Raw genomic sequence first — 13,928 nt, 5'->3', positions numbered from 1 at the left:
TTGAACACGCTAACTGAAATTTATTCAATAATTAGTGGAGAAGCCTTTGTTTGTAATGACAGCTTCAAGATGCTTCCTGTATAAAGAAATTAATCGGCCGCAGTATTCAGGTGTGATTTTAGCCCATTCTTCTAAACATATTGTCCTTAAATCTTGTTCAATTGGATTCAAGTCAGGTTATTGACTGGGCCATTCTAACACCTTGATTTTTTTTTTTCTGAAACCAATTGAGAGTTTCCTTTGCTGTATGCTTTGGATCGTTGTCCAGCTGGAAGGTCCACCCATATCTCATCTTCATCATCCTGGTGGATGGCAGCAAATTCTTCTCAAGAATCTTCTGGTAAAGGGCTCCATTCATCGTACCTTCAATTATATGAAATCTGCCAGTACCATGCAATGAAAAACAGCCCCACACCATGATGCTTCCACCTCCAAACTTCACTGTTGGTATAGTGTTTTTAGGGTGATGTGCAGTGCCATTTCTTCTCCAAACATGGTGTGTAGTATGACAGCCAATAAGTTCAATTTTGCTCTCGTCTGACCAAACTACACTCTCCCAGTATTTCATTGGCTTGCCCAAATGAGTTGTATCAAACTTTAAATGAGCTTCGACATGCCTTTAGTAATTTGAGTCTTGTGGGGTAAGTGTGAGCAGTGGAGTGCATTGCCTATTTTCTCTGTGATGATGGTGCCTACTGCCTCCAAGTGTTTCTGGAGCTCTTTCCGAGTGGTCCTTGGCCCTTGGGCAGTTAAACTGCTCACTGTTCTTCAGAAAAATCCTCCAGATCCTTCACACTCTTTGCTTTTCCAGTATATTCTGCATATTTGACCCCTTTCCAATGGTGGATATATGATGTTGAGATCCATCTTTTCACACTGAGGACAACTGAGGGACTCGTACACAACTATTACAAAAGGTGCAAACATTCACTGATGCTCAAGAAGGCAACACGATACATTAAGAGCCAGGGGGATGTAAACTTTTGAACAGGATGAACAATGTAAATTGTTATTTTCAGCAGTTTAACTGCTCAGGACAAACAAAGGGCTCATGAACAACTATCACAAAACAAAAAAACAGTCGTAGATCATCCAGGTAACAACACACAGTATTAAGAATCAAGGGTATGTAAACTTTTGAACAGGGTAATTTTTTATAAATTCAGCTATTGTCTTTTCTTGTGGACTATATGTAAACATCTCTTACGTGAAATAGCTTATTCAGGAGAGTACTAAATAAAAAACAACATGGAATTGTTATGATCCCTCTTATTTTGTTAACAGTCAGTGCATTTACATGGACAACAATAATCCACTATTAACCCGATTAAGACAATACTCTGATATAGAAACTACCATGTAAACAGCAATCTTTAATTACCTTAATCCAATTAAGGTCATACTCGAAGTACACACAAATCGAATTAAAACATGTGGAGTAGTCCCGTTTTAGTCGCATTATCGACGTGTATTACAGACATGTAAACACCTTAATCACACTATTAACGCCGTGTGAGAGTTTTCACCGCATTTTGCGACAGGACACGATCATACACGGCAGTGCTCGACCATTTTATGGCAAAAAAAGAGCACGGCTGTGTCCCAAGCCGCGTACCGGCAACTACTATAGGCCTGTAGTAGGAGAAATACATGTATCTCGGCTACTATGTAGGCGGTAAGTACGCGGTTTGGGACGCAGCACACAGCTTCAAGCAGTTGTTTATTTGCATGTACAGCATGACAAATTATTAACCACACTTGAAGCGTTCGTAAAACAAATTAAATAAAAACAGCCAAAACTGTCTATGGTACCATAACGAAGACGAACTGTATGTTGATATGTGAAATTCTGGAGGGACGTCGGACGGCGTAGCGCGGTGACATAATGCCGTGTGCTGTTAATCGAACTATGTTCTATAACGTAAAACGGGTACATGAGAGGAGTATTCTAAAAGCGACTCATGTAAACACCTTAATCACAATATTGTCTTATTCAGAGTAAGGTCAATAATTAGATTACTGCTGTCCATGTAAACGTAGTCAGTATTAAGATTTAGCAGATTCTGCAAGGAGTGTAGTGGAAAATCAATCTTTCCAGCCTAAGTCAAAAAACTTCAGAGACAGAGGGTTTGTAGATGTCAAAAAGTAAATTAACTTTATTGAAACAATAAAGTGAGACAGTCTGCAGAGGGTCCGAATTATACATACACAAACATGTCTTTATATACCTCTCTGAAGCAGTAAAATTATCCCTAGGTGGGGCTTTCACCTTTTCTTTCTAGAAACAGACCAATCTCCATTGCCTTAACTAATTATTCACATCCATATGATACCTTATATTTGTGGCGCATGCCTAGTCAGTGGTATGCTCTTTAAAAGTTTTACCAGACTTGGGTTTTTTACTTTGTCACATAATTCGACCTATAATTCATCTTGGTACTTTCCTCCTGGAATTCTTATCTCTTCTTTTGACACTGATTTGCAAGTTTAGGGGGCTTTTGTTTAGAAACCCAGTTACTGGTATGTACCTAATTGCTCTTTAATTGCCACAAAGTGAAGCTGCTTTAGACAACCACAAGGTTCTTAATTTACTGCCATAGAGTGAAGCTGCTTTAGACAAACACAAAGCACTTAATGTACACACTTAGAATACCACTTGTTAGAAAGCGTTTTATATTTTTAGATTATGTTTGCTGTGCAGAGGTACGGACTGACACAGAAAACAGTTAGGCCTACTGTTAGTAAGCCACAGAATTCTTCTAACTCAATACACACTTATAACTTGATCAACAAGTGTACTATGAATGTAGATAATGCTTCCCACAAGTAATTCGTAACTGTCGGGTATACATACCAAATTATACCTGATTAACATATCCAAGCATTGGTAAACTTTGTAGGTACACACATTGAAACATTAGTCAACTTTGTAGTTACATACATTGATTACACTTTATATCCTACAGGAGTATGCAAACTTTTGGGCACAACTGTATATTGTATTAAGAGAACATAGATTTATGTGTCATATGGTGAAAGCAGATAATAAAATAAGCAGAATGCACAATGGGTACTGGATTTCTTCTTCACTTGTGCATTAAGACGTGGTAGGGATTTTTTTTTTTTAACCAGGGAGGGGAAGTTTTCTACCTGTTGCCGTAACTCCAGTCTATAGAGTAAATTGTATGAATGGGTGTGTGAATGTGTATGTGATTGTGCCCTGCGATGGATTGGCACCCTGTCCAGGGTGTACCCCGCCTTGTGTCCGATGCTCCCTGGGATGGGCTCCAGGTTTCCCCTTGACCCTGAAAAAGATAAGCGGTATAGAAGATGGTTGGATGAATCTGCTGCCCACACTCCAGTCCAGTAGGTGGCGGTAATGCACCTTAAGTTGGTTTGCCAACCGCCATTAAAACCAAAAAAAGAAACTACAGACGCAAACGTGGAATATTACGTCATACTATATATGCGTCCACTGCCCGGATGTAGGTCTTTTTTTTCCTAGCTCGAGGTAATTGTGGCAGTCGTGTTTAGGTTCTCGGAAATTTAATCGGTTGTCATCTTATATATATACATCAGTGTATAGAGCCGAAGTTTTATATAAATGTAATTCGTCACCAATAATAGTAAAATCTGTGATGATTTTAAAGAAAACATTTTTCACTGCTCTAATATTTGTATTTTAATAACGGGCCCGAAACCACAGCCGAATGTTGACTGTAACTTAGTTGTAACCTTAGCACGTTTTCGGTTCTTTCAGAATTGCTTATATATCATGAAAGCTTCGAATGTGTTTGTGTATTGTGTTTCTCGATTACTTAATTTATTGGTGGTTCCTTTATGCCGGAGGTTTTCGGTGAGACGCGGTTAGCTTGTTAGCATTGCTAAAGCTAGCTGCGTTCACCAGGGAGCGAGCGTCTCATTAAACTGATTCAGTTGTACGTTTATATTTCGTGTGTATAGATGATGGGCAGGGTGATGATTATTGCAGGGCTCTGAGCAGTATGTTATTGCGTCGTAATTGCTATAAGTTTTGCGAAGTTTGCTGTAATGGCTAAATTAATCTGCAGCGATTAGTCAGAACTTTAAGATGTCCAACCATATTTCCTAAATCTATTGTCAGAATCGAGATGCTACTTTGTCCGTTTCTTACTTGGTAATCACACAAACGGCCCTCTGGTTGTAAAAATGTTTCAGATGGCTGAGGATAATAAAAAGAGGGCTGCCCGCAAGCGGCACTGCAGTCGCAACCCTGTACTGGCCAGGGGTATCGGACGCTTCTCCCGCTCGGCCATGTTTGCCCGGCGCGCCATGTACAAGAGGAAGACTAAGGCACCTGAAACCAGGGTGAGTGCAGATCACTGAAAGAAACGCATGCAGCTATTACATTTGCCACAGCATCTGGTATGGATTGGAATTGACACAGTATGCTTACATGGACAACAATAATCTGATATTAACCTGATTAAGACAATACTCTAATTAAGAAACTATCACGTAAACATAGATTATTGATTACCTTAATCCGACTAAAGTCATACTCAAAGTAAACACAAAAATCGAATTAAGACAATTGGAGTATTCCTGTTTTAGCCACATTATTAAAGTGTGTTATAGACATGTAACACCCTAATCACACTATTAACGTCCTGTGGGAGTTTTCACTGCATTTTGCGACAGGACATACACATGGCAGTGCTCAACCATTTGACAGTAAATGAGCGCATGGCTGTGTGCATGTATTTCAGCTATTATATAGTAGGTAAGTACACGGTTTCGGATGCAGCCCACGGCTTCAAGCAGTCACCTATTTGCATGTATAGCATGACAAATAATTAACTGCACTTGAAGCTTTCGTGTAAAAAAATTAAACACCCAAATCTGTATACGTTTCCATGAATGCATACGTTTCCATGAATACGAACTGTATGCTGATGCATGAAATTCTGGAGGGATCGTCAGACGGTGTGGTGACATAATGATGTGTGCCATTAATCGATTTATGTTCTATAACATGTAAAACGGGGACGTGAAATGAATATTCTAAAGGTAACTCATGTAAACACCTTAATCACAATATTGTCTTATTCAGAATAAGGTCAATATTTACATTTTTGCTGTCCAAGTAAACATAGTCACTGTATAAATGGAGTGCAAAGGTTTTGGATGAAATTTGTTGCTTGTTAAAACAGATTGAGAAGAAGCTGAAGGAGAAACCCCCTACCACCGTGGTGAAAACTGTTGGTGGAGACAAGAATGGAGGTACCCGTGTTATCAGACTGCGCAAGATGGTGAGGCCCCCCACTTAAAACAATAGTGTTTCTCTCGTCACTAAATAATACTCTTAAGATGGAAATATTGCTGGCAAAATTATTGATCAGAAGACTATACAGTTCCATTGAAGTTCTCCTAAAATCAAAATGGCTCTTTCAGAGGTTTTGTTCCTGTTCCGTAATATTATGGACACTGATTCAATGCTCCATCTAGGGGTATTAAAAAAAACAACTAACTTTTGGAGGTATTCTCATTTTAACTCAAGTTGTTAATTTTTGGGAAAGCAATAAAATATTCAGATGGGTTATAACTAGGCACAAACTGATCTAGCTAAATGTATCTCCTGTCTGAGTTTTGGCCATGGCTTCTTCCTGTACTCTTTTCTGTCTATCCATTGGTTTGGGGGAAACAAATGGAGTTTTTTGCTTATTTGTTTTGAAGAGGGTTGTATTTGTATGAGGTTATTGATATTTGACAGGCATTTGTCAGAGGTGTTTAACATAGGGCTTTTCAAGACTGGCATATGTTACTTTTCTCAGACTGAGTGAGAACATGATTGTCTTTATGTACAGTTGGAGCATCTCAATCAATAAAAGTACATGGCTCCCTGTAATCTCGTTTTGTGTTCTTCTTATTTATCTACCTTGCTAAGCTTCTCAAATGTTGTTAGCTGTTGTGTAAGTCAGTCTTGCACTTTAATACATAACTCTGTCTGCCTCTTTCAGAAGGAAACACAAGAAACCATAACTAAGAAGATATTTAATGGGGACTTTAATGCCCAAAGATTAGCTAGCTTGAATTCAGTTTCACTGTATTTTTACCTCTTTCCCTTGATTTTTTTCAGCCACGTTACTACCCAACAGAAGATGTGCCCCGGAAGCTGCGCAGTCATGGCATCAAGCCCTTCAGCCAGCACAGGAGGAAACTGCGCTCTTCCATCACGCCTGGAACTGTACTCATCATGCTAACCGGCCGCCACCGTGGCAAGGTAGTTATAATGCTTACTGTGAATACACTTTATTCAGTGTGATGGGGCGGTCATACTATGCTTTAAGCATGCATATTTTTGTCGGATGTCACTTCGAATATGGGTGGGAACAGGGTATGACCTCATCTGTCAACTTAAAGTAAAATGTCAGACAATATTTGAAGCAATAAAAAAAATGCATGTTTCTATCTGGATAAGGTAAAGTTATAAACATTTACGTGTATTTGTGTCATGATGCAGAGAGAGGGATCATGGGTAAACATGGTGTGCAGAGACTTCCACACATTAACTGTGTGTGTATCTTTGTTGCTATGCAACGTTGAAGCGACGTTGACTTTTTCCTCAGGTTTAATCAAATTCTGATTAACATTTAAGTTTGTATTACTGTTCAAAATAGATCTGAATTATAAACAATAAAATGCTTAACAGTAAAGTGGTAAGCAATAACATTTTCTATCACCGCATCTAAACCTTTCACTCTTTTATAGATGAGCTTGTGATCTGAAGCTGCTATCTGAAAGTGTATTCCATTAAAAACCTTAAAACAGCTTAATTGGGCACAACATTAAAGCCACTGACTGGTGAAGTGAAGAACGTTAATTATCTCATTACAATGGCACATCTGAAATGGTGGGATATGAAATGGTCGGGAGCAACTTAGGGTTCAGTGTCTTGCTCAAGGACACTTCGGCATGTGGAGTCATGTGGGCCGGGAATCGAACCGACAACCCGCACTACGACCTGAACACCAGCCGCCCCGCAAGAACAGTCGGTTCTTGAAATTGTGTTGGAAGCAGGAAAAATGGGTAAGTGTAAGGATCTGAGCAACTTTGAGACGGGTCAATCTGTGATTGCTAGACAACTGGGGCGTAGCATCTCTAAACAGCAGATCTCGTGGGGGGTTCCCAGCATGCATTGGTTTGTACCTACCAAAATTGTTCCAAGAAAGGACAACTGGTGAAGCTGTGACAAGGTCTTGTGTGGGGAGCGAAGACTGGTCTGGTCCCACAGAAGGGATCCTGTAGCACAAATTGCAAGAAAAGTTAATTCTAGCTATTATAAAAAGGTGTCAGAAAACACAGTGCATCGCAACTTGCTGCATAACCGCACACCGGTCACAGTGCCCAGGCTGACCCCTGTCCACTGCCGAAAGTGCCTACAATGGGCACCTGAGCATCAGAACTGGACTATAGAGCAATGGAAGAAGGGGGGCCTGGTCTGTTGGTCTTTCATATCATGTGGATGGCTGGGTGAGTGTGCTAAGCTTACCTGGGGAAGAGATGGCAGCAGGATGCACCTTGGAAATAAAGCAAACCGGCAGAGATGGTGTGATGCGCTGGGCAATGTTTTGCTGGGAAGTCTTGGTTCATGGCATTCAAGTGGATGTTACTTTGACACGTAGCCTGTACCTGAACATTGTTGCAGACCCAATACACCTCTTCATGGCAATGGTATTCCTTAATAGTGCCAGCTTCTTTCAGCAGGATAGTGTGCCCTGCCACACTGCAAAAATTGTTCGGAATGGTTTGGGGAACATGATAGATTTCAAGGTGTTGCCTCCAAATTCCCAAGATCTCAATCTGATCAAGCATCTGTGGGATGTGCTGGACAAACAAGCTTGATCCATGGAGGCCCCACTCTGCAATTTACAGGACAATATACAGGATCTGCTGCTAATGTCTTGACATGTTGGTGCCGGATACCACAGTACACCTTCAGAGGTCTTGTGGAGTCCTTGCCTCAATGAGTAAAGTTGTTTGGCGGTGCAAGGGGGACCTACGCAATATTAGGCATTTGGTTTTAATGTTATGGCTGATTGGAGTATACGCAAGTCGTTAAAGCGAAGGTGTTTGTGTTAACAAGCAGCACTTTATGCACTTGTACCATACCATCACATTCAAACAGTCATCTTGGCATCTTGCAGCTGCAGTCCTCCCATGCTAAAATGCTAAACCACCCACATGCACCAGTTTCACTCCTGTCTTTCTGGTGAAACCAATGAAAAATTGTAGCTTATAAATCAGAATGACTATATTGGTTTGACTTTAGTCGCCATATAATTAGTCAGTAAAAGCAAAAAATGGTAAACAAATGGCATTATCCCCCCCCAAGTTAAATCTAATTTAATTACAGATGCTTGTATACATCTATCAGGGACCAGTCTAAATAGGTTTACAGGATAATGTGTAGGTTTCACTATTTTACATGTTCCAATCAATGTAAAATTATAGGAGCTTGACCCTTGGGTCAGACAAATTATTCAAAGTAGTGCATGTCTTTCTAATGTCAAGCTTAATCACTCTTTGGGCAATATTCTCTCTTGGGGCATTATCCATCTGACTAAGAGTACCCTTGTGACATGTTTCAGAAAAGTGTGATGTGAAATTTAATAGAATACAGTGAACTTCTGGTTTTTGGCTAATGGCTGCTCATACTGTGAAGGTGGGAACAGTGATAGAGCAGTTGTTTGTCATTGACTTAGTGGAAGTGTCATTGAAAAATGTGCACTTTTCTTGAATACAGCATGATTGTTTTGGGCTGAATTCTGGAATAACAAGTATAGTATATTGCTGTTTGATGACTGTCTTGCCTCTTTCCTATTTCCAGCGTGTGGTTTTTCTCAAGCAGCTGTCTAGTGGCCTCCTCCTTGTCACAGGTATGTTTTTATTTGATTGTTGTGCTGCCAAGATGAGCTTTCTCTAGAAACTTGGCTTAGTCTGGTCTAGAAATTTTATACCCAAGTTTTTTGTGCCCTTTTTTCTAGGTCCTTTAGCATTGAACAGAGTTCCTCTGCGTCGAGCCCATCAAAAGTTCTGCATTGCCACTTCCACCAAGCTGGACATCTCAAGCATGAAGCTTCCCAAGAACCTGAATGATGCTTACTTCAAGAAGAAGAAGCTCAGGAAGCCCAAACACCAAGAAGGGGAGATCTTTGACACTGAGAAAGAGGTACCAAATAATTTTTCATGCACTATATGGCCAAAAGTATGTGGTCATCCAACAGTCACAGCCACATGGCCCCATTCCAAAACCATGGGTATTAAAACAAAGTTGGTCTCCCTTTGCTGTTGTAAGAGCCTCAAATCTTCTGGGAAGTCTTGCCTGTAGATTTTGGAACATGGTGCTGGGGATTTGTTTTTACTCATTCAGCCACAAGAGCATCAGTGAGGTCAGGCACTAATGTTAGGTGAGAGCCTGGTGCTCAGTCTGTGCTTGAAGCCAAAGGTGTTGCGTGGGGTTGAGGTCAGGGCTCAGGCCTCTTGGGTTGTTCCCTGGCAAACCTGTCTTTATGGACCTTGTGTTGTGCATGGGGGCATTGTCATGATGAAACAGGTTTGGGTCTTTTAGTTACAGTGATTGGAATCTTAATGCTACAGAATACAAAGCCATTCTAGACAATTGTATGCTTACAACTTTGTGGCAACAGTTTGGGGAAGACCCACATAGGGATGTGATGGTCAGGTGTCCACATACTTTTGGCCATATAGTGTGCCGCAAGGTGCACATGACTAAAAATGCATTGAACAGTAAAAGACATGGAAAGTGTTGCTTTTCTGCATGTCAGCATTCAGAGTTTAGAGTAGCTGTTATAAACACAAGTTTCTTTTCACTGCATACTTGCAGACAGTAGCCTGGGAGAGTGATTTCTAATTGCATGTAGATGCATGTAAATGTATCTGTATCAAGACTCTGAAGGGGGTGATGGGGGAAGTTGAACTTGCAGAACTTCGCAGAGAAGCTTACCTGCCCAACTGCCATATCTCCAGTCTTGAAGTTGCAGGGCTGTGGGCCCAGCAATATGTCACTGGCTAAGCATGGGAAAAATAATGGGAGCTTAATGGGAAAAATAATGAAAATCTTGGCCGCATAAGCTAGTGAGGGAATGACCGTTTATAGCCGCTTTAACATAAGCGATAAGTATTAACTTGACTCTTAGACGTTCCAGTTTGCTAAGGTATAAGTGGAATAACGCTAGACTAGAGCTGCAACAACTAATCGATAATAATTTATGAAAGTCGTTGTCAACGAATCTCATTATCGATTAGTTGGTCTGCATGCGGCACGGGGTACTCGTTACCTTACTTCTGTTCCGAAAACACGCTTTGGAGAGTAAATAGTAAAGTTGGGTCCCAAATGAAGTACTATACACTTATAGTATGCACTGTGTACTCTACCATCTACCATGGTACTCTACCATCTAGTGTATGCTTTTTTGAGATATTGCCTTTCTAATAGAACACTAGCATGTGGTGTGTTGATATTAAAAAAAAAAAAAAAGAAAAAGTTTTTTTTTTTTTTTTTTTAAAAAAACACTACTAACCGGAAGTATAAGCCGCCTCCTAGTCGATGGCGCATAATGTCATACGCACGTAATGCGACGCTGGTAGCTTTAGCCTAATACCCAGTCTCACTGGTATGACTTGACATTGACAATGACTTTCTTCAGTTTACTGTTTGTCAATGTTGCATTTTATTCCCAACATGACATCAGTCACCATCAGACGGAGGCGAAATTGTCAAGTGACTGAGGAAGAAAGTCCTCTAAGGCAGGAGAGCATTTTATATTAAACACCGCGGAGATCAAACAGTGATACAGGAGCACAAACTTATGTTTATATCCAAAATGCTCCACTGTGTGCAAGGGGCAGGGGAAACTGGTGCAAGCAGCTTAAAAGGTTTAGTTTAATTCCAGTTTGTCATTATGTTGTATATGGACACTTGCGGTGTAAATTGTTGTTTATTATAACGGAAGTGATGTGTTCGTAACGAGGCCGCATTGCTCCTCACTCGGGTTGTAGATGCACTGATAGGGTGGGAGCGCATGTAAGATCTGTAAAGTCGAATTAAAACATTATGATCAAAAGTAAACGGAATTAAAATGATGTCTAAAGGCAATGAGTAACAAACCACAAGGTGCAGTGAAAGGGAGTTTTTATTATTAATTTAGGATTGTAGTTTAATTCAGTGCTTTTTGTGCATCCATAAAAAGTAACGCATATGTGTTTATAAATATTTCTGCATTATTTATGGATGCACAGAATTAAACTACAGTACTAAATTAATATGTTCTGGTGTGTCTGTGTATTGGGTTCTTTTCTGTTTTGGAGGAACAGTTTGAAAGTTCTGAAGTTTATATTTGTAACACTGATTTTATTTTAAATAAACAATAAAAATGGTACCGAAAGCCGACGCGCCCCCCCCCCCCCCCGATTAATCAAAGAAAATATTCAGCCAGCTAAAATGATCGTTAGTTGCAGCAGCCCTACACTACACTATAAAGTATTGTTCAACAGCACAGCCTGCTGTGTGTAATTCCTTGCTTATTAGATTATAGTGAATGCATCCTCAGGCTTTTGTTTTCTAATAAAAGTAACGGTTAAGTATGGTTTATTTATAGTTTGTATACTAGTGTGTGCTATGACTATTAATCTGGTACACTGATTGCAATTCTTAACATAGGGATTTTGTCTATACCATTTATATATTAATGGACCAACATTACATGTCTGCATATGAAGAGTTGGGGCGAAAAAGTAGAGAACATGCTTTGATTTTAGTGTCTAAATGTGGCTCAGCATCTGCTCTCTTTTGCATGCCTTCAAAATAGTTAGACATTGATGTGTGATTCTGTGAGATGTAATATCTATATATGTAAATAAATTTGTATATTTTTTCTTAAAATAAATTTACTTGAATTATTTCTCATTTTCAGTATGAGATTAAGCTAACTGACAGTTCTGTAGCTGACTGCTTTTAGCTAGCATGATTGGTTTTGTGTGTATATAGAGATGCACCGATATTAAATTTCTCAGCTGATACCGATAACTGATTATTCAGTGATATCGGCCAATACCAATAGTTCTACCTTTTATGCCTTCTTTTAAATTAATAATAATTAATTATTAGACTCGATGCAGCATCACTGCTGCAGCGTCCGGTGTAAAATTTTTTAGCAGTACAGAGCTTACAAACTGCAGTTTTGTCATCATTCCACACGAGACATCTTTACAAAATCGATGTTTTCCCGCCCTGATCATCAGATGTTTTTAAACTATCGGCCGATAACACGAAAAATAGCCTTTATCGGCCGATACATTGGTGTATACATCTCTAATAAATATTATTTATTTTTTTATTTCTAACTTTTTTTACTTCTGAAATTTCAGCTGATTTTTTTTTTTCTTATTGACTGCAGAAGTACCAACTGACAGAGCAGCGGAAGGAAGACCAGAAAGCTGTTGACTCTCAGCTGTTGCCTCTTATTAAAAAAGTTCCTCAGCTGAAAGGGTACCTGCGCTCCCAATTTTTCCTCTCCAATGGGGTGTATCCCCACAAACTGGTTTTCTAAAGAAATAAAACTTGGTTATTCCACCCACTAACTGGACTGTGTATTAAATCATGTTATTGAGTTTTAGATAAGTAATAATATTTATTTTGTTACAGAAGTACCTATACTGCCCAGTTTGTTTTTGCCTAACATGACTCCAAGGTTGTTGATAACTAGCTTATGAATTTACTTATAACCTATTGGGCTAAATGTATGTGGACACCCCACCCTCTGCTGTTAGAAAAGCCTTCTGGGAAGGCTTTCCAATAGGTTTTGGAATGTGATTCTGGGGATTAGTGCTCATTTAACCACAAGAGCATTAGGCACTGAGATTGGGCAATGATGTCAAGTCAGAAGGCTTAGGGCCTGTACCATGAAGCTGGTTTTGGTGGCTAGCCAGGTAAGTTTCACTTTAGCTTGTGCCAACCCTGGGTTTTAGGTGCCACAAAAGTGGTTCGGCTTTTACTAGTGTTCATTGCCATAGTAACTTGCGCTCCATGTCTAACCTGCTCTGGGGCAGGTTATGTTCTGAGTAAGAGAACTCAAACCCAGCTTGGACCGATCAACTGTGAGCCAAGTAACGCAACTAATTCAACTCCCTAGCACAAACGAGCACTTCACAGAGAAACATTTAATTAAAGCAATTTACATGAATATTAAATGAAATTACATGAAAAATGTTGGTTATAAGTTTGCAATCTGTCATTGTAAAAGTAAACTTGCTCACTTACACAATTGGCAACGTTCCAGAGGTTTGGCAGCTGCAATGGTGTTGCTTTTTGAGGTTAGTGTAGGTCTAAATCCCTCCCCATATTTCTGCAAAATAATTTCTTGCTTTTCAACTGGAAGTATGCACACCTGCTTTTAACCCCCCCCAATGTTGAACGCTAATGGCTGTTCAGTGCCAAAGTCACATGTTTATGTGCACATGGACTAATCATGGCTTAAGGATCAAAGCCTGAGTTGACAGAGTATGGTCATAACCAGTGTCATGGTACCAGTGAAGCTGGATTAGATTGGTTTGGTTTTGTCAACTCGAAACTAATCCTGCAACCCTGAGTTTGTTCTATTAGCTTCATGGTACAGGCCCCTGGTGCACAGTTGGTGTTACAATTCATGTGGATATCGCACAAGGGCGATGAAATGGGCTTTGGGCTATTTAGTTCCAGTAAAGGGAAATCTTAATGCAACAGCATACAAAGACATTTTGTGTGTTAATTTGTAGCAACAGCAGGGGGAAGAACCACATATGGGTCACGTGTTAGAATTTATGTTTATGTATGGAATTTGGCGGATGCCCCTATCCAGTGCTACTTATATAACAGGGTTATGGCCACA

General features: G+C 39.8%; 1 protein-coding gene across 1 annotated transcript; it reads left to right on the top strand.

The window, feature by feature from the left end:
* The first annotated feature begins 3,811 nt into the window (after positions 1-3,811).
* On the top strand, positions 3,812-12,642 carry rpl6 (ribosomal protein L6). The gene is made up of 6 exons (XM_053624807.1): positions 3,812-4,347; positions 5,193-5,291; positions 6,119-6,262; positions 8,870-8,918; positions 9,027-9,211; positions 12,459-12,642. Exons 1-6 carry the CDS (start codon positions 4,189-4,191, stop codon positions 12,609-12,611), a joined length of 789 nt encoding a protein of 262 aa, XP_053480782.1. The 5' UTR covers positions 3,812-4,188; the 3' UTR covers positions 12,612-12,642.
* The last annotated feature ends 1,286 nt before the right edge of the window (positions 12,643-13,928 follow it).

This window comes from Ictalurus furcatus, chromosome 5, assembly GCF_023375685.1.
Source record: "Ictalurus furcatus strain D&B chromosome 5, Billie_1.0, whole genome shotgun sequence".
Classification (NCBI taxonomy): Eukaryota; Metazoa; Chordata; class Actinopteri; order Siluriformes; family Ictaluridae; genus Ictalurus; species Ictalurus furcatus.
This window is presented reverse-complemented; position numbering and strand designations above follow the sequence as displayed.

Bases quoted from the DNA above. Each gene is read 5' to 3' on its own strand.
- rpl6 (XM_053624807.1), top strand. From the start codon at position 4,189: ATGTTTCAGATGGCTGAGGATAATAAAAAGAGGGCTGCCCGCAAGCGG. The intron at 4,348-5,192 runs GTGAGTGCAGAT...TTGTTAAAACAG, and splicing joins CTAAGGCACCTGAAACCAGG to ATTGAGAAGAAGCTGAAGGA. The intron at 5,292-6,118 runs GTGAGGCCCCCC...GATTTTTTTCAG, and splicing joins TTATCAGACTGCGCAAGATG to CCACGTTACTACCCAACAGA.